The 24,316-nt window shown below is 40.3% G+C and overlaps 3 protein-coding genes across 10 annotated transcripts in view; 2 read left to right on the top strand and 1 right to left on the bottom strand.

Annotated features, from left to right (window-relative positions):
• FILIP1L (filamin A interacting protein 1 like) overlaps window positions 1–8,636 on the top strand; it is a 213,907-nt gene extending 205,271 nt beyond the window's left edge. For 3 of the 4 annotated variants that reach the window (XM_074807267.1, XM_074807256.1, XM_074807288.1), the window contains 2 exons: window positions 3,960–4,144; window positions 6,341–8,636. In XM_074807267.1, the coding sequence (XP_074663368.1) occupies window positions 3,960–4,144; window positions 6,341–6,431 (276 nt within the window). In that variant the 3' untranslated portion in view covers window positions 6,432–8,636. The remainder of the gene's footprint in view (window positions 1–3,959; window positions 4,145–6,340) is intronic. The other variant, XM_074807277.1, reaches the window with a different exon arrangement.
• Window positions 1–10,443, bottom strand: part of CMSS1 (cms1 ribosomal small subunit homolog) — a 248,172-nt gene extending 237,729 nt beyond the window's left edge. Inside the window, exon 1 of one of the 2 annotated variants that reach the window (XM_074807401.1) lies at window positions 10,335–10,443. In XM_074807401.1, the coding sequence (XP_074663502.1) occupies window positions 10,335–10,395 (61 nt within the window). In that variant the 5' untranslated portion in view covers window positions 10,396–10,443. The remainder of the gene's footprint in view (window positions 1–10,334) is intronic. The other variant, XM_074807410.1, reaches the window with a different exon arrangement.
• Window positions 10,444–12,017: 1,574 nt separating this feature from the next.
• TBC1D23 (TBC1 domain family member 23) overlaps window positions 12,018–24,316 on the top strand; it is a 36,526-nt gene continuing 24,227 nt past the window's right edge. For 2 of the 4 annotated variants that reach the window (XM_074807234.1, XM_074807215.1), the window contains exons 1-5: window positions 12,046–12,108; window positions 19,462–19,592; window positions 20,327–20,438; window positions 20,675–20,780; window positions 23,548–23,752. In XM_074807234.1, coding sequence (XP_074663335.1) covers window positions 19,546–19,592; window positions 20,327–20,438; window positions 20,675–20,780; window positions 23,548–23,752 — 470 coding nt within the window. In that variant the 5' untranslated portion in view covers window positions 12,046–12,108; window positions 19,462–19,545. Of the gene's footprint in view, window positions 12,109–19,461; window positions 19,593–20,326; window positions 20,439–20,674; window positions 20,781–23,547; window positions 23,753–24,316 lie in introns of all 4 variants that reach the window. The other 2 variants (XM_074807241.1, XM_074807224.1) reach the window with 1 other exon arrangement.

Here is a 24,316-nt window from a genome sequence, read left to right as displayed (position 1 = left end):
GCAATACAAACACTGTAAGCAGACCAAACCTTGACAAAAATCATCAGTTATAATGCAATTCTCAGCACTAAGTGATAACAATTTAGATGTATTTAATACTGTCATTCTGAACTGCAAAACAGAACATCATTTTGAATCACCAAAAAATTTTTTCTTGAAATGAAATCTGACAGCTCAGAAGGCTATATTCTAAATGGTGGTTTTGAGCTGGAAGCTGGCACAAACTACCGGCCACAGCACAGGGGTATTTTCACACCTAACTTGTCACTGATTTAATAAGATTTTAGAGCACGAACACTAGTTAGGTGCACAAAACCTGCAAAAATCTGGGCCTCCAAATACCTTTTTGGAGTACTAGCACTGCTGTTCAAACTACAAAAACAATCCTCCAACCACTTTGTGCCCTATGGAATCTCTGAACTGGAACACTTTTCAAAAATAAAAACAACAAACCACAACTGTTTCTTGGAGATACAGTTGCACTTTAGCATGCAAGACTTTACATAAATATTTTTATCTTATTCATCTCAATATGCTTAGCAAATGATGGCTAATCTAATTCTTTTTCTAGTTAGCAAACTGAAGCTATCATCTCTACATTTACATCAGACAGTAGCACTGCTAGGAATAGCCCAGCCAAACATCTGATTCTCAGTGCTGTGCCTCATCTACAAGGCCATACCACAGAGCAAGAAGGCAAGCTGTTCCAACTCAGTACTCAAGGAAAGCCATATAGCAGTAAAACAATTAGCCCCTCCAACATCAGCCCCTTCTTTCTTAACACGGTGCCTTTGGTAATTGATGCAAAATGCTTTTTGGTTTGGAGTTCTCCTTGGATACTAACAATATGAGTGCTAAAATTCAAAACTACCATGAAAATACATGTTCACTTTTTTAATTCAGCGTTTAATGACAAGTTTCAGTCCAGTTTTAGTAAAAATACTGGAATGAAGCACAATAGAAAAACTTTGCTGCCACCTAGAGGCAAAATCTTCAAGGAACACAGAGAAAATGAAAACTAATCTCCTTTTTCCTTCTCACTTTCAAAACCAAACTCTTTCTCAATGTATTACCAAAAAAAAAGCTACAACTTGAAAATTTATGGTTTTGAAAATAAAAACCTGAAATGAGTTACACACATTCAGACCCAGGATCTATGTACCTCATCTTTGGTAGTGACCAGTGGTAAATGCTTATGAAAAAAAAGTTAAGTACCACACAGAGTAATAAGCCCAGCCTCTATCAGTCTACAACTTCCAGCTATTCACAGCTGACACCTACACCATGTCTTTGTGTTTAGCAGTTATTGATGGATGTCTTGAATCAGTCTAAAGTCTCTCCAAACCAATTTATATAATCACCTCAAAAACCGCCTGTCCCAATGAGTTTTGTAGCTCACTGACGAGGGAAAATACTTTTTACTTACCTTTAACCCACCTTCAATGGATGCCCTCTCAAGCATGTTATTAGAATTTCCCTATTCACCATAATGCTCAATTACTTCTCTTGTTTTTTTCTCTCCACAAGCTATTTTTTTAGTGTATGTTGTTAATCTTCATGCAGAAGCCATTCCATACTTGATCGTCTTTGCCACCTTTGTCTGCATTTTGCCACACCCTTTTCTGAGCTCTTTGGACAAAACACAGCAAAATATTCACAATGTAGGCATGGTTTGGATTTACACACTAAAAAATTATGGGTTTTGTTTTCTTCTATTCCTTTCCCAGTAATTACTAACCTGCCTGTTACCTGTTTGACAATTGCCAGTTTCTGAGCAATGCGGATCATTTACAGCAACATCAGGATACGTGTTCTGAGTGACAACAGATGTCATAATTACTACGGTGCAAACTAGCTCTCCCTACTTATATTATTTTTCATTTGTTAACACTGAACTGACACACATTTTTATCACCTTATTACTCAACACCGTGAATTACCCAGCTCTTGCTTCTAATGCCCTCCCTTTTATACCATACGCAAACATCATTTCAGTAGTAACTCTCTTCCCATGCAGTTTATGAATATGTTCAGTATCACAGGTGTCTGTGAGACTCAGATGGTATCTCCACAGTACTATGAAAACTGGCTACATGCTCTACTTCCTACCCACTTGCCACTTTTTAACCATGAGAATTTTCCCTCTTTTTCCACAGAAACATTGTTCTCCCAAGATTCTTTCTTTAGAGACCACTATCATGGGTTTTTTTTGAAAAACTGTATATAACATGGTCACATCTATAATAGTAAGCTAAAGGCACCTACATCTGTTCCTCAGACACTAAGTCAGGGATCAACCCAAACTACAAGAAACCTCCTGAGCCTCCAAAACAACCTAGCCAGATACAAACTACCAACTCGAAATGAACACTCCTCTGGGCTAACGCCCAGGCTATGCCTCAGAACTGTTCCAGAGCTAGATCCAGGTCATGGACCACACCAGCAATTCAACACTATTGACAATTTAACAGTTCCAGTGCCTGGGAACATTCAAAGACTGCCTAGTTCATTATTAGACAATCTGATACCATATATATACCTATATAACAATATCTGACTAACACATACTTGAATATTATCCTCAACAAGAAGCGTGGATGTTTTCCCACTGCAAAATTAGTAACCATGTGGGTGAACATGCTATTTCTTATTGTCATTTCTACAATTTGATCAGTTCAGCAGTTATACTCATGAATCCTCTGTGAAGCTTTACTCTAAAAGTGGCATCACATCCCTCTAGCATCACCAGCAATTTCAGTGGCAGGTTGCACATCACTGATAAGGATTCAGCAATTTTAAAGATCTGCTCCTTCAGAATTCTTAGAAAAATACCACATTGTTCTGGGAGATCATTACCATCCCTTCTATCTCTTTGTTTGCAAACTTCAGTTAGCCCAGGTTGATTATTTTTTTTCCTTACTCATGATCCGTTAAGCACGACTCTAATGTGCAAACTTTCCCCAGATCCTCCATACTGAGCACATGCAATGATGTGATTGTTGGCTCAGCTTTATCCTTTTGAGAACTCCTGTCATATATGATTATCTACAGCCAAATGGTAAGCTTTTGAATTCTGATACTTTTTTTTTTAAATAAATACTTATTCCAGGCAGACTTTTATGGCCACTAGGAAGTTGCTTCTCAAAACTTGTTTTGATCTAGCTCATTCTTATTCATACTTAATTCACCAGAGTTTTGAAGCTGTTTTCTATTGTCCTCATTTGAACACCATTTCTGTTTTATGTTCTTTAAAAAAACCTCAGTGAACTTCTTTTACTCTGTTGCTCAAATATAGAAGGTATATAAAATGGCTTGTGATGCAAAAAGCCTTTCTGACAGGTAGTGCACGTTTAACCCTAGTTTCAGCTACGGTACCTTTCAATCTCCTTGCCTTTACAGGTCTTCACCCCTTTTCAGTGCTCACTTTAACTTTTTATTTTTGTCTACTTACTTCTCTGCAACTAAATATGACTATGAGGGATCCTGAAGGGAGAGTGCTCTCTTACATTCATTTTGTGTACACTGTGGTCACTTTCAAAGACAGATCTCTCAGAGTAAAGTATGAGCTAGGTACTGCCTGCTATTCAGGACTGAATCAAGACTTTCTCCTGTATGTGGAAGTCCTCTGATTATTCACCCAGAGAAGTCACACAGTCCACTGCCTTTGCACTGCATCACTCAGCCCCTAGGGCTGCTGCCCTGGTCAGAGGGCTGACAGGAAACCCCACTTATTTATACTCTGGATTTCAATTCATCCAGATTCTTTGATATTCACCTATCAAGTAGATAAGTTAAATGCAAAGCTACACTCTCAATACCAAGGAGAGAAAGGAAGTTCAGACAAACAGTTCTAAGAGCGATGTGTTTAGTTTTATAAAGTGGAAAAGACACTGACAAGCTAAATACACAATCTGTCTCTCCTCCCTAATGCATGACTTATTTTCTTGGTTTATTTCAAGATTACTGATGCGTTCCGTCGTTCAGTTCCAACTCGGATCCCCAAACCAAAGCCTACGAGCACAACCAAAGCACCTGCCAAAATTCCTGTCGGACATCTCAACAAACCGCTCCAAGACAGCAGTTCTGGAAAGCTACACATTATAAGGACTGTGTCTAAAACTTGCCTTCAAAGCGGAGGGAGAAGGTAAATAATTTTCTATGATCTATGACATTAAAACGGATTTAAGCAATCTGAATCTCAACAGTAGTTGTTTCCACTGGGGAAACATCTGAAACCATCCACATGGCCAGCACGTCAATGGTCACCAATCACAGGACATCAAGAGACAGCCAAATTCTTAGGAGCCAAAGGTAACTGCATGTCTGCAGGGACCAAGCCCTGCTCCCATTTTTCTGGTATAATTTCAGACTTTGGCCCTCACAGTGGAGAAGCACATGAGACACAAATAAGTTTCTACTATAAATTCAGCATTGACATGTTCCACAAATAACAATACTAATGTTGTCTCTGTAGATTTATAAAAACATATGGTCAATCAAATGAAGAGGGGTTGCAGGAGGTGCCATTTTGTTTTCAAGGTTGGTCTAGCCAAGAAATGTTTCAGTATGGATATCTTATGTTCAGTAGTAAAGTCAGAATAAAGAGATGTATGGAGAAATCTGCTCTGTTATAATGTACAGAATTTAAACAAATGCAGAGCTCCTTGTTGTGCCAGGCATCACTTTAAAAGCATGATTTGAAGATGAACAATTCTCTCCTCAATGAGTTAACTAGTGTGATTATCCCCACTCACATTGGTGCAGAAGTTATCTTAGGAAAATAGATGCGAGAATTAAGATGGATATTGTTTGTATTAGCTGTATAAACTTTTGCCATTTTATCTGGACTACAGTATTTTGATTTCAGTTCTCTTAAACAGTATTTCGGAACTGATCAAAATTTGTGCCAAGTTCAACAGTAAGTTGTGACTTAGAAGCGCAATTTTGTTCTTGCATTCATCCACAATTTTGCCCTTCCTTTCAACTGCTCACATTCAAGCAAAATAGGTAACTGCATTCATAACCCTTAGTGAAGTGGTTTTTTAACCAAACTAACTCTTTGCACAAGTAGTTCTAGTTCATCCATGAGAGAATTTGCCTTTTTGCTTTTCTTACAGTATATCTTCTTTAAAAGACTTAAAATTCACTCACAGAATCACAGAACCGTCTAGGTTGGAAAAGACATTGAAGATCATCCAGTCCAACCATCAACCCAACATTAACAGTTCCCAACTCCACCAGATCCCTCAGCGCTGGGTCAACCCGACTCTTCAACCCCTCCAGGGATGGGGACTCCCCCCCTGCCCTGGGCAGCCCATTCCAACGCCCAACAACCCCTTCTGCAAAGAAATCCTTCCTAAGAGCCAGTCTGACCCTGCCCTGGCGCAGCTTGAGGCCATTCCCTCTTGTCCTGGCGCTGGGTCCTTGGCTCAAGAGACTCATCCCCCCTCTCTGCACCCTCCTTTCAGGGAGTTGTAGAGGGCCATGAGGTCTCCCCTCAGCCTCCTCTTCTCCACACTAAACCCCCCCAGTTCCCTCAGCCGCTCCCCATCAGACCTGTGCTCCAGACACTGCACCAGCTCCGTTGCCCTTCTCTGGACACACTCGAGCCATTCAATGGCCTTTTTGGAGTGAGGGGCCCAAAACTGAACCCACTCATCGAGGGGCGGCCTCACCAGTGCCGAGTCCAGGGGTAAGATCCCTTCCCTGTCCCTGCTGGCCACACTGTTGCTGATACAAGCCAGGATACCACTGGCCTTCTTGGCCACCTGGGCACACTGCTGGGTCCTGTTCAGCTGGCTGTCAGTCAACCCCCCCAGGTCCCTCTCTGACTGGCAGCTCTCCAGCCACTCCTCCCCAAGCCTGTAGCACTGCTGGGGGTTGTTGTGGCCCAAGGGCAGCACCCGGCATTTGGCCTTATAGAAACTCCCCCAGCTGGCCTCAGCCCATCGCTCCAGCCTGTCCAGATCTCTCTGCAGAGCCTCCCTACCCTCGAGCAGATCAACACTCCCACCCAACTTGGTGTCATCTGCAAATTTACTGAGGGTGCACTCGATCCCCTCAAAGTTTCCTTTCAGCCAACGCACCAAAAAAATCAAAACATTAGAAGAGACTCCAGGTTTGTTGTTTTCAATTTTCTGAAAAATAGTGATTGTTGCTCTGACAAAAAATTTCTCACTGTTCCACTTTAGAAACTTAAAGCTAACAAGACACTGTTACTGCAAGAAACCCCCCATAGGAATCCTGTAAATACCAACTAACATGAGTTACTGTTTTAAAATATAAAAATTAATTGATTTCCCTGGTGTTAACATCTCCCTCATTCTTCTTCCCCTAACAGAGTGCATTCCAACAGTCTAAATGGCTCAACTGATAATTTGTGGGAAAACTCCTTTCACATAGGTCTTTCTTTAAGAACTGCCAAATCCTAATTCCCAAATAAAGCAAAAGCTGGCGGTGATCAGTGCCATAGACAAAATCGCAATCCTTTTGCTGAAGCAAGGAGAGATTTTGATGCATTCAGTTACACGATTTTTTCCCTTTTGTTTCACAGCTGAAAGTTTAACTTAGCCACTGTGACAGTACAACACATTAGCACTGCTGCGTGACTATTTTTGCAATCCCACAACAGAAACCTATGCCTCCCTCAACAGCTCCACAAGAAATTCTCTAGAAGTACTTGAAAAAAAGAAAAGTTTAAAAGATCAGTCTACTGAAAAATTATTTCAGCTTGCGTCCTACAAGACACACTTGTGTCAAAATGCAGAAATTAAAGAATGACTCTTCCATATTAAAAAGAAAAGGCTTCAAATTTTATTCACTAAATCTGCAGATAACTATAAAGTTCCAAGGCTCCATGTCATATAGGCTCAGATCCAAATAAAGTTCACAGAAGCACACCATTATAAGTTCTGCAACTTGCAGAATGAGTGCATGTAAATGCAAAGAAACACAACTTTCAGAAAGCAGCTGCCAGCTTGGCATGCTTATCAGAGAGATCTCCAGTATAAGAACAAGTTTCATCAGAAGGGACAGCAATTCATGGATGAGAAAAAAAAAATAGGAAGAAGATACAAACTTCCCCATGCACAAGTCCGCCGACAGATCTCAGCTCCGATCAAGCAACAAAACTCCCACTGAATGTGCTACAATGAACAGTCCACTTCCCAGCAGTTGCAAATCACATATAACAAATTGATGCTATTTGGCACCGTTTATTGCCAGTCTACAGAAAAGAAAGAAAACCTCTGGCAAAAGAATTCCCACAATAGAATCCTTTAGAGCCCACAACAAACCCAGGTACGGTTAAATCATCCTCCGTGGTACCATATTATACTTCTCACCTATGTGTACTGCTGATAGTTTCCCTGTTTTCTGCTCTTGTCTTGCTTGGGATAACACAATTAATTTCTGCCTAGGAGGGACATGGCCCAACAGACTCTTACTTAAGGATCTAAACAAACCGACAAACGGGAATGCTACATTCTTACAGGATTAAGGGACTCAAAGCATGGAGAATGAAAGACAAGGAGTGGTAACATAAAAGGAGGAAACTGGAAGAATTTCTGGAAAATAGAAGTCGATCCCTCTCCCTCGAACTGCTGGGGAGATGTGGCATGCTGGCTACTGGCGAGATACGGACGTTCATAGTGCTGTGAGAAGTGCTTTTTCTGTTCATGGAGAGAAGAGGAAAAAGTTGGTGTCTTCTACCAATACTAAACAAACTCCTTAGTATTCCTTATCCTCTCCCTTATAGTTCTGAATGCAATATAAAAATCATATTCAAAACTGGACATAGTTGTGACATCAACTGGAAAAAGGGAGGGGAGGAAGCCCTGCAGTTAAATGACTTGGCACACGTGTAACACTAAATAACACTGATAAGCAGACAATAATCCCTAACCATTCTCTATTTTTTTTTGTCAGGTTGTTTTGGGGTTTTTTACATCTACAAACCACCAGGGTAAACATTCACATCTCAAAGTGAGAGTAACTAGCTTTAATCTTTAATATGGATTCTAAAATACTGATGACCAATGATGTGGCCAAAAGCAAATTAAGAATTATTTTTATATCCATATACTAGGATATATATTTTGTGTTTTCATACCCTTGAAGTGAGTCTGAACATCTTTCATACACTTCATCTTGAAACTAGCCTCTTCTAACTACAAGATGCTAAAACCTAAGACACTTTTGAGGACTGAGTTATTAGGAAGGCTATTCCACTGGTCAGGACTTATTCTAGAGCTAGTCTTAAAAGACTTGGCAAAAGACCAGTATTTAAAAAGTACAGTACACTTAGAATTTTTCTGCTTGGCACCTACAGTTGTGGTAGAGATGATTTTTTAAAATAGGTCAGCTAATTAAGTTAGATAGTAAACATGTTTTTTAACAAAACAATGTTTCACAGAAATAAACTTGTTCACAGCTGTCAAAAGTGCTTGCTAATTGGCAACTATTTTCTTGTATTGCTGCTTACATTGTAAAGCCTGACTTCCTATTTCATGCCAACAGATTTTAAAGCGTTCTACAGTATCCGTAAGATGTGGTACAAATTAACCTTTGATTTTACATCTGTTGTACGTGAAAAATAGCTACATAAAATAAAAGTAACAGATGTCCTTCTTACTTTACTGATGGCTTGTGTCAACTTAATACAACAACAGGCTCCACATAAAGAACCTGCCAACAAGTTTACAAAGGTGGGATACGGACAGCAGAGTACCCGGCTTGCACAACACTCACCTGTAATCATTACTCGTAACACACTCAAAGAATGTTCTTGGAGTAAAGGGCATATAATGCTTTTAGCACTGGGCTGGATTAGACACCTCCAGAGGTTACTTCCCACCTGAATTATTGTAGTAGCTCAACAGCGCAATTGCAAAAATCCCAAGGAGTTTTACTTAACTGGAAGAGTTGTCACAGTCTCATCTCAAAGTTTTATCCATCATGTCAAAGTTTATCATCCAAGTCCCACTTTGTATCCAGTTTCTAAAGGAAAGCTGCCAACATTACATAAATCAGCTTACCATCCACCCCAAATGAAACCTCTGGTTGGCAGAACGTGTAGGTAGGCTCTTAAGATATTTATGACTCCTGAATGAGAAATTCCTAATAAACAGCATTTACCATGGGAACTGGAACTGCTTAAGGAACTTACCTGAGACTAAAAATAAAACTGGAATGCTCAGGTGCCTTATTGGGGCTTGTGATCCCTCTTTATAACATATATACAATTTTTATATTGGTCCCTCTCAAACTATTCTCCAAGTACCTTTTCACAGGAAATAAGCAACCACTGTCAAGACACTGAAAGATATGGAGTCTTCCCAGAGATGCAGATAACTCCCAATAACTCTCAACTCTTACCAATTTTACATTAATAAAAATAAATTTAAAAAAAACAACACAACAAAAGCAGTAAAATAGGGCACTATAAAGTCTTAAAGTCATTTTAGCTGTCTACATCTACCTAAATTTCCACACTAAATCTCAACACTACAGATGCAACCACAGGCTGTAAAGTGCTTTAAGACACATTGAAAAGAAGCCAAGTATAGGAGCCAGATATTATAATCATCAGGAAAAAGAGACAAATCAGCCATAGTACCATACTCCAAAGAGCAACGGCTGGAGAAAAGCTGTTTAACTCCAGCGTTTTTACAGTAACACATGGCAAGGGGGTGAGCACATGGGTGATGCTTTACAAACACCACAGGTATTCTTCCCTCCAAAGGCTCTGCTATGGATTTACTGTTTCCAAGGCCTTTCAGAACTGTAAGTAACTTCACGTAGGTAACGGCAAACAACACACATCATGCAACATCCTTTCATCGATGAAACTCGGTTTGGAAACAAACACATTTCAAAGCTAAATAAATGCAGGGGACAGCGGAGCTCTGAACTCAAAGCAAGCGGTTTTCCTCCTCTCCCCCCTCCCCCCCCCCCCCTTTAAAAATTCGCTTAGATGTATTTTTGTTGAGTGGGTTCGTGTTGTTACTTAACTACTGATATTTTCGTTTGCCGCTTCCTCCTCTAACTATCTCCTAACTACCCCGAATCTGAAGGGTCAGAGATTAGACCTCACCTGGCTGCGGAGATTTTGTTTACAAGCAAAACCGCCATCGGTAGCAAGCAGGGGAAAGCAGGCACAGGAATAAAATGCAAACGAGAGAGGGAAGCCAGGAGAAGTAAATTAAAAGCAAAGAAGGGAAAGGCGGGGGGCTGGGAAGTGAAAAAAATGAAAAGGAAGAAGGAGGGCCGGGGAGGAGGGGGCTGGCCCTCCGGAAGACTACTTCAAGCCCAGCGTGAGGGCCAGGAGAGAGTACCTGGACTGTCGCCCGCCCCGGAGGGGGTCTCCCACCACGGCTCCTCCAGCGTGTCCCCCATGTTGCCGCCGCCAGCGCCACGCGGGGAGGGCGGGGCGGCGCGCGCGGCCCGCGCCTGGCTCCGCCCTGGGGCCGCGCCTGCGCACTGGCACCGCCCGCCCGGCCCTCGGGCGGCGCCGCTGGGAGTCCGCGCGCTGCCAGGAGGAAAACCGTGCTCTTGGGCATTTTACAAAAATCTTCCCCTAAATTTCCTTAGTAATAAAAGTAGTCTTTAAAATGCGTGCAGGAAGTTGTTCGCTGGTTTTGTTGTTGGGGGTTTTTTTAGCGAAAAATACAGATGAAGCGGGAAAAAGAGGGAAGAAACTAAAAATATTACCCTCTCCTTCACAAGATTCTTTTTTTAATTGCCTGAATACCGCTTGATGCTGTAAAATACCTACTTTCTTGATTATTCATACAATCTTTTCTAAGAAACTAATACATACGTGAAAATGTGTCTTAGCTTTGAATGAACGTTCTTGACTCTTTGGGAATGGATCCCGTAAGTTAAGCGAGCGTTCTCTCTCCACAGGAGCAATCCCGCCTAAAGTCCGGGCACTGACGTACTGGAGCACACCCCGAGGCGAGCTGTGGAAATAAAACAGACCCGTGTAAGGACACGAACGGATCACAAGGTGGCGATGTTATTCCACGTATAAATTGAGACATTTGTCTGGACTTTTTTTTTTTTTTTTTCCCTTTGAGGGTGTAAGGTGGGTAAGGAACGTGCGTGATCGAGACCTTCAGCGTTGTTCTGCCAGGGTTACCAATGAACATTACCCGGTGATTTCTGGCCGTTGGAAAGAGAGAACCCTCTGGGTAAAGCTTGTACATTCTCTCTGACCGGTGGAGTATATATAGCCTGTCACAATGCTGACTGTAGGGGAAGTCATTTAATAATCAAACCTATAAACAGCAAAGCAGTTCACCTTTACGAAAACCGCAGATATTCAGGTTTTTCACGGAATGGCTTCCCTGCCGGGTAAACCGAATACGAAGGCTTCTTGAAGGCGGCACCTGCCGCTGCCGGTGCCCTGAGGCGGCGGTAGGGCCCTTCCCCCGTGCCCAGCCTGCGGGGAGCTCCGCGCAGCACCAGCGCCTCTCCCACAGAATCATCTAGGTTGGAAAGGACCTTGAAGATCATCTAGTCCTCCTGCCAGAGCCCCGCTCCGCGGCCGAGGGCCGGCCCGCCCCGCAAGGCCGCCGCCGCCGCCTCCTCGGGGCGCTGAGGGGCCGCTCCCGCTCAGGGCGGGAAAACGCGGGCGCCAACCGCCGGCTGCCTGACGGGGGAGGCCCTGTGGGCGCGGCCGGGCCCGGCCCGCGGCGGGGGCAGCTCCCGCCCCCGGGGGAGAGCCCCGTCACCGCAGCCTCCCCGCAGGCACCGCCGACGATCCGCTCAGACCCCGCGGCAAGCCCGGCGCTGTCTGAGCTGGACGCCGTGAGGGCGCGGCGGCGGCCGCGCCAGAGCCCGCCCGGGACCCGTCTTTTCTCCTCACGCAGGCACCGCCCCATCCCGTGCCAGGCTTCCGCGCTTTACGGTCGGCGCCCTCACTTCACGACAGCACGGGGGAGGCGGGGACGGGAGCTGGCGCGTGGGCAGGAGGGATGTCGGAAAAAAGAAAAAAAAAAAAAACACTACACCACACACGGCCCAAGCGCGCTTTACGGCCGAGTGCGGGGGCACGTCAACAGCTATGGCGGAAGGGGAAGAGGCGCCGCCGCCACCGAGCAGCTGGTGAGTTACGGGGGTGTCGGTGCTTTGCGTCCCGCTCCCCTCCCTCCCCTCTCCGCAGCGGGGCTGAGGGGGAGGAGGGGCGAGAGGAGGAGTCGGTAGGTGAGAGGGGCCGAAACCCCCCGCAGGTCGCCGCTTCCCCCTCGTCCCCCCTCCCTGGGCCCCGCCGCACTCGGGGCGCGGTGCGGGGCTGAGGCCGCTCCTCGCGGTCGGGAAGAGGCCGGGGCGCCCGGGGCCCCTGGTGGGCGTGGGGAGCTGGGGCAGTTCCCCGGCCGGGGGCGGTCCCCGCTCCTCCGGCCGGCCCCAGCACGGTGGGAGCCTGGGGCGAGCCCCGGGGCCAAGAGCTGCGGGCGGGCGGCAGTTCCCGCGCCCCGAAAGGGGAAGCGCCGCCGTCAAAACAAGGTCGGGACGGGGCGGCCTTTGGCCGTGCCCAGCCTGGGGCGAGGCGGTGGCTCCGGTTTAAAATGCCTTTAATGCTTTAAGATGCGCTCGGAGCTGCTCGGCGTGTGCGCCTCTCTGTCTGCAGAGGAGTTGCTTTGTTCAGTTCAGCTTCTCCTTTTTGTGGGTACCTGCTCGAGCACAGATGACAACAACAGGTCCTGGTTTGTTTTCTAAATGATTTTGCTCGCCACCCTCTTCTAGTGCAGCTATTATTTATAATGGATTTCACACTGAACCACTAGGACAAGAATAGAGACTATTTGTGGAGCGTGTATAGGATCATTTTGATGGTAACAGTGATGTGATTTTAGGATTTATTGCATGTGTATTCACTTAAGACTGCTGAGGCTTAAATAAACATTGTGTTTAAACACTGAAGCTATTCTTACTGCACCCCTGTCTCTATTCCTGTGCATCTTCGCTTTGTTTTGCTCTTTGCGCTTCTGCATTGCATGTGACTTCTTTTCTTCCTGTGGTTCTGTGCCACAGCTTTGCTCTTTGTCCTTTCCACGTACACGCTTTTCAAACAATCATCTTACAGATGTGCTTTTTATGACCTGGTGGTTTCGCTTCTAGGCTTTATTTTGTGTGGTGGATTCAAAGTTTCGTTCTAACTTGGCTCACTCTGCTTTGTGCTCAGGTATCTGCCTGTAAAGAAGCCACAATTGACACACGTGCAGATGTAGCTGGTATCTGCTCTTTGTCTAGGTTGGTTCTACAAATACAGCTCTTGGATAAAACAACTAAGTATCACGTGCTAGCAAATAAAAATGGTGTAGTTTTTTAGCCTTTTTTTGCTTTTAGTTAGAGCTTTAAAACTTATGAAGCACTTCCTGTAGGTACAGTGTTGCATAAACATTTTTTCTAAATACAGACCTGACTGTTGGGACTTATATTACGAAGTTAAGGTCAGTGTCATGGACAGTGTGGTCTTGATCCTTTGAAATACAATCCTGGACATTGAATAAGGACCATGTTGAAGTATGTCTGAGAAAATACTTCAAATCTCCTGCATTACTAATGTTGAAAGAAAATGACAGTCATCCAGATCACAACAGATTGCTAAAATTTCTGTTAAGAGCAAGGCACAAGTGCGGTTTCCAGACATTTCAAGGCACAGCTTGCATTATTGCCATTCTGACTGGCAGCTTCAAAATGTAACTACAGTAAATTTGATGTGCTCTTACTACTAGAAAAGGCAAACTTGAAGGCATTCGTTAGAAGAGATTTTGTAAGTCCTTATGGGAACATTTCAAGAGTTTTATGCTTAAATGCTACATTATAACGTGCCAAAACACATTCTGTTACTAGATCTGTACCCTGTGGATTACAGAAAGTTGTATTCCTTATTGCTTGTTCAGAAACTTCACATGGCTTTTTGGTTTTGTTGTTTGGGTTTTTTGTTGTGTTTTGGGATTTTTTTTAAGCCAGTTCCAGTGAAATATTTTTTTTCATTTATTGATTTAAACTGTTGTACACATATCTGAATGATGTTGAACAGTTGTTTTTCTAATATGTATCTTTCAAATGAGCTTTTTGGTGTAAGTTACTACATTAGCATAGTTTTGAAGTATATGGGACTGTGCAGTAACATTTCATGTTTTAAAAAAAACAGGTGAAACATGAAATGATGCGTATGTACACCTGAACTGTGTTGGGAACAAAACCAGCAGTGCTGATTCCTTGTCCTCTATTCAGTTCTTCGAGGGAATTCAAAGGCAGATGTAATTTTGTGTTCAGAGACTGTGACAGCACCTTGAGTGTGTAGAATCTAGAGATGCTTGTTAATATAAAATGCCCTTTTAATTTTTCCTGTGTCAACTGGACATGCAGTGCTGGTGTAAGGCGGGGGGCAGGGGCCGGCACAAACTAATGATCACTTAAGCCCCTAAATATCTGTACTGACTGCTTGGTGTTTTGTTTAACAAAAAACAGGGAAATTTGCCTCTCTACAATACAATTAGAAAAAAAAAAATCAAATACCCAAAAACCAAAAAATCCACTCCAACACCACGTTCCCACCAAACTTAAGTATAGAGTTACTGAAATATGAAATTGTCAGCTGCTTCTTAAGTAAATACAGGAAGTTTATCAACAGCTTTGATTTTAAAATGAGAAAAATCTGTCAGACCTTATTAAATATTTCTTTTTAACTATTTGGCATATTCTCAAAAATTAATTTGAGAAATTGCTGGCAGTGTTTGATACTGGAAGACATATTTGTGTCCAAAGCTAAGAATGCTGGGAAACACAAAGAAGGCAGGCTGCTTTCAAGCTGTGCAGTAAAATCTGAATTTCTTTTTTTATCTGCTTATTTGATTATTTTAACCATAATTTTAATCAATACATCTAGTCAATAGAATGTATAGACACAAGCAAGCTGGACTTTTACTGGTTAAAATGTTTGTAATTGGAAGTTACAGTTTTTTCTTCATTTATCAGGAAAATAAATGATTTTGGACTTAATTTTTCTTGTTAAGGTTCTCTAACAGAAAAATATATAAACAGTTATAAATCAATTTCTAAATCTTTTTGTGAATGTTTGTTTAATAACCAAGCTTCAGGGAACTTGATCAAGTAGTATTTTTTATTTTAAGATCTATACTTTGAAAGTTAAGACCTGAACTATCTAAATATAACCGTAACCACAGGTGGAATTGTTCCTGTGCATTTAACTTTGTATTGGAATAATTCATCTCATGGGTCCTGAAAGACGCTTCAACTGCTTCAGAAAACAGGGTGACAAAACTAGTACTTATATAGTTTTTCTGTGCTCAGAATCTGGTTTATTAGTGCTTGAAGCCATGATGAAAGCACACGAGCAGAAAAATCCTCTGCGGTTAAGTGTGAAATTAACACACCTGAGACAAAAATAGAGGTAAAAATGTCAGGGTATTAATGTTTTTCTCCAGAATTACACTGGGAAAAAAATAATATTCAATGGTGTTCTGAATACAGTGGATATTTTGAAGTAAATGTGAAGGATTGATTTTTCGTTTTTTTCAATAGAAGACAAACACTCATTACTTCTGATTTAATATAGCTCTTGTTGAGGCTTTTTTCTGGTAGTCAGGAGAATCCTAAATTAAAAGTAGGAACCAGAGTGACTAGATTATATAAAAGTGTATGGGGGGGAAGCTGTTGTATAGATAGTTCTCTGTGGTAGGAAGCTATGTTCTTTGTCGTGGGAAGGTAGAATGACAACTATAAAAATAAACTGATATTATCCATTGACTTGAGCCCTATTCACTTACCCAGTTTTCTTTTAAGTAAATCTTGTTTGCAATTACTGCGTGTTATAAACCTGTATGCTGGTGTGAGCTTTTTCAAGTGAAGTACTTTGCTTAAAATGTAGTTCAACCTTAGTAACAAAAATAGTGAAAATATATTCAAATAAATTAGTCCAATTTGGTACTACCATGGGTGCGTGCAGTCAGCCCTCATAATTGTGGTAGCAGCATTATGATATGTGTGCCTGCATGCTACAGTTATCAGAAATACAAGAGAACTTGCAGACTGGATGTGTTTGATGTCCTGGGAGATGACGACTTTGTAGAAACTAAAACTGATGATACTCGTGGTAAGGGTCAGCTGGTAGCAGCCTTGCTTCTGGTTTAGGGAAAACAGGAATCATGTGTGAAGGTGTTTAAGAAATTCTGCTTCTTACAGTGGGAGTGGGGGTGGCCTATTAGAGCATATCACGAGCAGCTACGATGAATGGGTCACTTGAGTGTGGGAATAAATAATCAAAGAAGCTTTTCAAGTGTTATGCCAACATCAGATCAGTGGTCAGAATGTGGGAAGCAGTTTGGTAAGTGGTATAACCCAAGTGTGAGTATTTAACCCTCATTTAGGCCACTGAGTAATATCTTTAACAGGCAGGTGTGCGGTAGTAGATTCAGTGTATATGGAAAAAGCCATCACCTTGTTTTGGGCTGATAAGTGCATTTTAGATAATGAATTTGGTACATGTAGAAGATAACTGCAGGGCTGTGAAAATAATAAATTAGTATTACAAGTGCGCACATCAGAAATTAAAGCTTTAAACTTTTGAAGCATTTTTTTCAAATGAATGTACTTCGATTTGAAGGAAGCAGCTCAAAAGGATGTGTCTTTGGAGCTAACAAACGAGCAGATGTAATGGACTTCAGCAGGCATTGTAATATACTGATTGGTTATAGTTTTCTTAATGCTATACATATTTTCCTATGTATCTATAGTTTATTGAAACACCTCCTACCATCTTTTACCTGCTCTTCACATCCCCGCAATTTTTAATCCCTTCAGTAGTATTTATAAGTGATTATTACCAAGTACATCAGTCATATATAAATAAATTAAATAACACTGTAAAAAAAAGTGGCTGAAACTGAATTCCCAACAGTTGATCAATTTTTATTGCCTCCAGCTTTTTCTCACATAAAGTGTTTTAGCTAAAAAAATAAAAAGAAAAAGCTATGTTGAATGGCTGTGAAGGTAGTTGCCTATTGATTATAATATATCACCAGACTGGCATGAATTTCAGAGATCCTTCTCTAAGTGTGGAACTTCTTTCCAGATACGCTAATAGCAACATTGTGTGCTATGGCATTTTGAACAGTATCACAGAATCATGGAATGGGTTGGGTTGGAAGGGACCTTAAAGACCATCCAGTCCCAACCCCCTGCCGTGGGCAGACACACCTTCCACTAGCCCAGGTTGCCCAAAGCCCCGTCCAACCTGGCCTTGAACCCTTCCAGGGAGGGGGCAGCCACAGCTTCTCTGGGCAACCTGTGCCAGGGCCTCACCACCCTCACAGGGAAGAATTTCTTCCTTATATCTAATCTAAATCTCCCCTCTGTCAGTTTAAAACCATTACCCCTTGTCCTATCCCTACACTCCCTGACCAAGGGTCCCTTCCCCCTTTCCTGTAGCCCCTTTCAGTCCTAGCTAAAATAAATAAATAAACTAGCAGTTTACTGGAATATTTGTAGCACAGCACTGACTGATACAAGGTAAAATGCAGCTGGTGGGTGTGTGTTAAACTTTCATGCTTTGTACTTTGCAAGTTAGCCTGAATAGAATACTTATTAGAAAATAATTTTCTTGACCTTTGAAAAGTCCTTACGTCTAGCTTCTGAGCCAACTTGGGAGTTGATGGAGGAAAAGAGTAGCTAATTGAATCACAGTAGAATAATGCATTTTTTCCCCTGCTGTTATTTCATTTAACTCAGTGTTGGCAATGCATCATATCTCTTCATGGGACAGATGGGCGTATCAGTTTCTTGCTTTTTAAGGTGAGGTAGTAAAGCCAGGACTTGCCTGTCATATTTACAGTGTACAAAGTGTGGATGACAGTACTTAGTGAAAAGATTTTGCAACTAGTAATATATTATCAAACAAACAGAGGAAGCAAACATTTGCTGATAACGTTAATCTTTGTGGTAACCCATGTACAGCTTTTTAAGCTGTGAGTATTAGGTACTGGTAACTGATAGAATTGTTATTTGTGGATCTGTGAAACATTCTTTGGTAGGTGTGTTTTTTGTAACTTGTGTAGATGTGTTTTTAAGTGTTGTTTTGCATATATTAAATTAACTTTCCTTTTTTTTTCCAAATAACTTTCTTTGGAGGACATAGAAACCCGGTTTAAGTATTGCAGTTTAAGACCTTTCCACTTGAAATACAATGTGCATACAAGCTGTTGCATTCATTTTCACGTGCCTGTTTAATAGTTGAATAATATTTGTAGCAACTAACAGTATTTTGTGTGCTATAATTCAAGGCCTAGCTGTTGCACTCTAGTCTGTTTGTTGTACATAGTATGTGTGGAAACCTGCAATATATCTAAGAGCATCTAGCTCTCTTCAGCCGATATTTATGTTGGCTTCTGTTGAAGCTAGATCATCCCAGAGTTTGTGCAGTTCTGCTGAGTGCCAGGTATCTTTGTGTATATGGCCTGGAAATACTTGATTTTTATTCAGGGTGAACTGATTTGGTGGTTTAACTTTTCCAGCATTGATCATTATGTACTGGGACAATAGGATAGGTGATGGAAGTGCAAGTGTGCTTGGGTGTTCCCCTGCCCATTTCTGTCTCAGGAAGGGGGTAGTCACCTGTCTAGCCTGTAGTTCTATAATAAGTGGGCTGGGGGTGGGGGGGTAATACTAAAAATATAAGAAAATAAGACAAGTCAGTGTCTTTGTAAACTGTGCTTTTTTTCATCCAAATTTGCAAAATTACTTGAAGAAAACAGACTGTTAGTTGTGCCCCACTGTATGTTTGAAATATGATTTAAAGTGCTACCAAAAAGTACTGGCAAAGAAAGTGGCTGATACAATGCAAGGAAAATGCTTATTCTTCCAACTTGTAAATACTTTGAGAAGTCTTAAGTAAGGCTAGCTTGTTGCTTATTGTTAAGTATATGCATACATTCTTACAGGATCGAGATTTTAGTCTGTTTACCAAAAAGAATGAACTTTAGAAAATCAGAAATGTGTGTCTTAAGCTTTCAGGAAACCAAACTTGAGAACCTTTATATCAAGAAGTTAGTTGTAGATATATGCAAATTAAAGAAGTAGACAAGAGCGCAACAGCTGACATTCTTTTTCTGTGGGTATTTGGAATTGACTCCATAGTATAATTCTCAATTACTCCACGTTACGTACAGATAACACTTGAACATCTGTTACTCCATGTGTATAAATAGATGTGTTACTCACAAGGAATCTATCCTCATACTTTAGTATCTGCCCTGGATAAACAATCATGTTCTGTGTTTTGCTCTGGCTCTAAACCTCCTGGATGTGTGTTTAACTCCTCAGGTATGGGAAGCAAAGCCTTCCTTAAGCTAGTAGAGAACAGTTAAGAGGATACAGTAAGGGGGAAGTTTTGCCTACAGGACCTATGTATCACTGCCGTTGCTATTTTTCCAGTGAACCTGGTGTTTTGCCACTGCTCTGCTACATGATACTGAAATTCCTGAAATCATCAGATGTGGTTCTCTCATTATTGACAGCATGGAACCGTTGAAACAGTCTGCAGAAGCTATCAGAGAGATTGTAAAGTAATCCTTTCTGAATGCGTACCTTCTTATCTATAATGCTTACGAACTGCTGTTGTTTCACTATGGCAACTCAAATGTTGGTACTGTTTGTCTTGTGAATTTGTGTATTTTGCTACTTTCTACACTATAATTAACATTTTTGTATGCTTTAATTCAGTCGTGTGCACATGTCCACATTTACAGTACTAGGACTTTATAGTTAAGTAAATCTGAGTTTGACTAAAAGGTCCTTTCCCATTTCAGGGAAAGATGGAGTTAAAAGCTGACTCTTCTAAACCTTTGAAATAAGTTTTCTGTTTTCTAGGTCATCTAATATTTTATTTAAAAGAACTCCACCATCTAATTTAGGTGCAATGTTTGCTTTGAATGCATTGTGTGTGTGTGAAAATTTGCTATGTTTCTCTTAAGTTGTAAACTACAACTAAATTTGCATTTTTAGGATACATTTTGCAACATTGCCACTCCATAAAAACAAACCAAAAATGTCCCAAATTTACTTGTTTCTTGTATGTAAATTGAATGTGATTAGGAATTGAACAAGCAGCCTTAAAAATAAGGGAATAAATAGTATTTTTCAAATATTTGTTTTTAGTAATTGCCAAATTGTCTTATAATATACTTCTGTGTATGTGTGGGTTTTGCCTGATCGTAGACTCCAGTCTACATCTATTTAATAAACATTGAAAAATACTGTAATTCCTTTCTAATAAACATATTACATATCATTATTGTAGGGAAAAAGATCTTGCAGACGCTCTAGAGGAAGGAGGCTGTGATCTTGAAACTGTGAGAAACATCATTCAAGGAAGGCAATTGCCTACTGATCTGAGGGCCAAAGTCTGGAAGGTAAATAAGAGCTTATATCAAGGAGCAGGAAATACTTGAAGTTGTGTTTGATTTTGAGGCAAATTATTTAATAACCAGGCATCTCTGCAGAAGAAATGTAGTATTGGAATTTTAATATGCATGTATGCTGATTCAGTTTTAAAGTATTCCCCTTGAGTTAAATAACTGAGTTCAGGAATTGGATAACTACAAAAGGACACCGAAATGTTTAGAGAGTTTTCCGTTTTTGTTTTCAGATTGCACTTAATGTTGTAGGAAAGGGGGACAGCCTGGCATCCTGGGATGGCTCTTTAGACCTACCTGAACAGAGCATAATTCATAAGGATTGCCAAGAGCTCATTGGTAAGTTCAATTACATTTAAATCACCCATGTGAAAACCAGTGTATTCTCAGTTGTCTTAGGTCTTTGTTATTTGAATTAAATAACCTGGATGATGTTTACATGTTGGAGGAGACTTTGAGGAGGAAGATGAGAGGGCAGAGAAAATCAGTAAGAAATTGTAAGAAAACAGTAGTATCTTATCTGTACTCATGACTCTGGGATGAGTGACGTCATGGAAGTTGAAAGTATTAGCTTGTAAATGATAGTTTGCATGATCAGAAAAGCTTCAGGAATTGACCAAATTGTAATTTTTTTCCAAGCTCCATCTTTTAAACTCTTTCTAGAGTGTCCTTCAACTTTTTAATTGTCTAATGGCTGATTCTTAATCTGAAAAGCTGATGTAGCACCAAAATGCATATAACCTTTAAGAGAAGAAATGTATTAAACATTTTTGGACTTTAGAGACTGTTTTGAAGAAAGGTATTTTTTTAATAGCATTTTCAACAAAAATGAAAGGTTGTATGTGTGAAAGCAAGACGCTGTCAGGACAGTGGAAAATAATACCCCAGTATTTCTGTAATGAGCTGCAACATTGCAACAGGATCTGGTTGGCAGCTCATCACAAAAATGGCCAAATCCCTAACACCATGCAGTAGCATTATTACCAGTGATCAGATGATAGAGTCAGTGCGAACTCATAAATTAGGATACTTCTTCTTATGTCATCAATAAAAGAATCTTCTTTTTTATTACCTGTCATGCTTTAATTTATTCTTGCACAATTGAAAGTTAAGGGAGAGAATGGAGTTATTGAGTGCATACATACCTCCTGCTTTTAAAATGTAGTTCTACATTTTCTAGCTCTAGAATGTAGTAGGCCTTATTTTCCTTCTCTGCCTTCTAAAGGAAAAGGGAGAGAAATTTCCACTGTGTTATCTAATCACCGTGACCTTTCAGGAAGATGACAAAACATCCCAATTAGTATTCATAACATATAAAAATAAGCACTTCAATGTCTGTTAGTTCTCCTTCTGTCTTTACTGGCAAATATTTTGTAATACATAACAATATTAAACTGATTAAAGTAATAAATGTAAAGTTAGTTCAGAATGAAGGTTATGTAGAGGTTTCAGTTTTGGGTTGGATTAAATCTCTCTACTTCAGTGTTTTAGCAAAGCAAGTAGTCTCCAGAGGGAAAGTAAATCTTTGGATGGCATTTGAGTTTTATGTACGATTTTATTTTCCTGAGAGGTAGAGGAAAGGAAATGCCAAATATTGACTGACTTTGGGGAAAGAATTAAAGACTTATGTAATAAAAACTTTATTAACAGTAATGAGGCTCATGGCCTGCTTGTAATTGAGGGGGAAAAGTTTGAGCCAGAAATTTACTGCCACTGCATTAATGTAGTGCGTAGGCATCTCATCCCCCCATCCTGGCCATAGCATGGTTATTCTTTCTTTTACTGTAAGTCAGTTTAGCTATAGTAAAATTGACATAACCTGAGTGCATTAAAACAAATTTGTTCCTGAAATATATAATTCATAATGTATCTAATATTAGATTTCTCATTTAAAAAACTCAAGAGGTGTTTAATATTGAAGTGAAAATTGTATGAACTGACACAAAAGTGTGGTTTCACTATGGTCTGTATAATAAATACCAGTATGTTTAACTGTAAGTAAGCTAAGTAGTTATGTCATCACATGAGGGAAGACATAATTTGGGGTACAGGACTGACGTATTTCAGTATGTCTTAGAGATTCATTGCCTCCAGTGAGGCAGATGCCAGTGCTTTTTCTGACGTGTTGTCAGCCTTTTACGTAAGAGTCTATGCAGAGAGATGCTTTGGAACTAATGAAAACCGAAGCTTTGTGTCTGTATCCAACCCAATGACAAGTCTTTAAGAAGTGTTTAGTTTGCTACCTTAATTACAGAACTGGTTTTGTACCCTTTTTTTTGGTGCCAATTTTCATCCAAATGCAATAATACGAATTACGGATTCAGAATTAGTCTGGCATAAAGTAGGGGTCATCTTTACTTTTCAGCACCTTACAACATTTGTAAGAATTTGAAACAATTAACTACATTATGTAAAAGATTATATGTTCATGGTTAGTGCATCTTCTGATTAGCAACAGTACCAAAATGAAATCAAAAGCCAGCTGTAGTTGCAAGTAATCAAATAATTTCTCTTTTTATAGTTACCCTAACGACCCTAAATTTAAACTACTGCTAGGAAAATTACTTTGTAGTAGAGATTAAAAGTGTGATTTTTATGTTAACATTAAAATTTAAGGCTGTAAGCCTAGCTGATTTCAAACTACTGTTTTTTGTAAATTTGCATGTCAGTGGGCTTTTGAGGAATTGGAGGTATGCATTGTGTTGAAGTTGAAATGAATTTGTTGTAGAGTTGAGCAGAAGTTATGTGCTGAGCACATCCAATAGGAATGGAAGAGGGGCATTCTGTGCATTAAAAGAATCTACCTCTTTGTTTTGTATAGATCCTGGAAAAACCCAACTTCTTTCATCCTGTTGTTGCGATATATAAATGATATTTAAATGCCTTTATCCTACTGGGGTTATAAAACCACTTGTATTTTGATGCCTTTTTGGATGCCTTTCTGTAAGCATTTAATCCAAACTGCTAGGTTTCTTGTTTGTCTGGGTTTGTTGCCTTTTTTTTTTTCCCCGAGCAGTCCCTATTGGTGCAATTGTGCTAAGAAATAATCTCATTCAATTTCTTTGAAGGGCCATTATTACGGTTTATATTGCTCTGACTATTTCAGACCAGTTGCCAGTGCCAGAAGAGGAGAAGTCAGTGTTACTTCTGGATATTGAGTCTGTTATTACGTTTTATTGTAAATCACGCAATGTTAAGTACAGTTCTTGCCTCGGCTGGATACATCTACTCAGACCTCTGGTGCATCTTCGTTTGCCACGCAGCGATTTGTACAACTGCTTTTATGCTATCATGAATAAATTCATTCCAAGGTAAAATTCTCTTTCTTTTGCCTGTGTACTATTTTTATTGGCATTAAAAGTATTCTCTGGAAGGATGTTGGTTTTGGCTAGAGTAGCACTGTTTGTAGTAAAGTTGTCAGATTCCTTCATGTGATAATAAATTGAAACATTTTTCAATACTTGTTGGTTTGAAGTCCGGGAGATGATTGAGTTGGTTTAAGTCATAATGAGTTAGCAGATGACTGATGTAGACTCTATGTGCCTTTTAAAGAACAACTTTCATTTCATGTAATATTTGTTTAGGAACTATCTAATTCACCTATGTTATGTGAAAGCATTTTTTCTTTTCTTTCCTAGCATTTTCGATATCTTAAAGCACTTCTTGTCACTTCAAAGTATTTCATAAGCACTAATTAGTCGCAAAAAATCTTGAGAAGTAGTTGATATTTTCCCTGTATTCTACAGAGTTGGGACTGAAATTTTTTTTTAAGTTGTTATATTTTTTTTTTTAATAAAAAATAAATTGGAGCTTTTCATGATGTTATATAGATCCTCTCACTAAAATAATGTTTTATTTATGTTGGAGTAGCACCA

Source organism: Strix aluco, chromosome 2 (assembly GCF_031877795.1).
Source record: "Strix aluco isolate bStrAlu1 chromosome 2, bStrAlu1.hap1, whole genome shotgun sequence".
Taxonomy (NCBI): domain Eukaryota; kingdom Metazoa; phylum Chordata; class Aves; order Strigiformes; family Strigidae; genus Strix; species Strix aluco.
The sequence above is the reverse complement of the archived record's forward strand: the minus strand, read 5'-3'. Positions and strand labels throughout refer to the sequence as shown.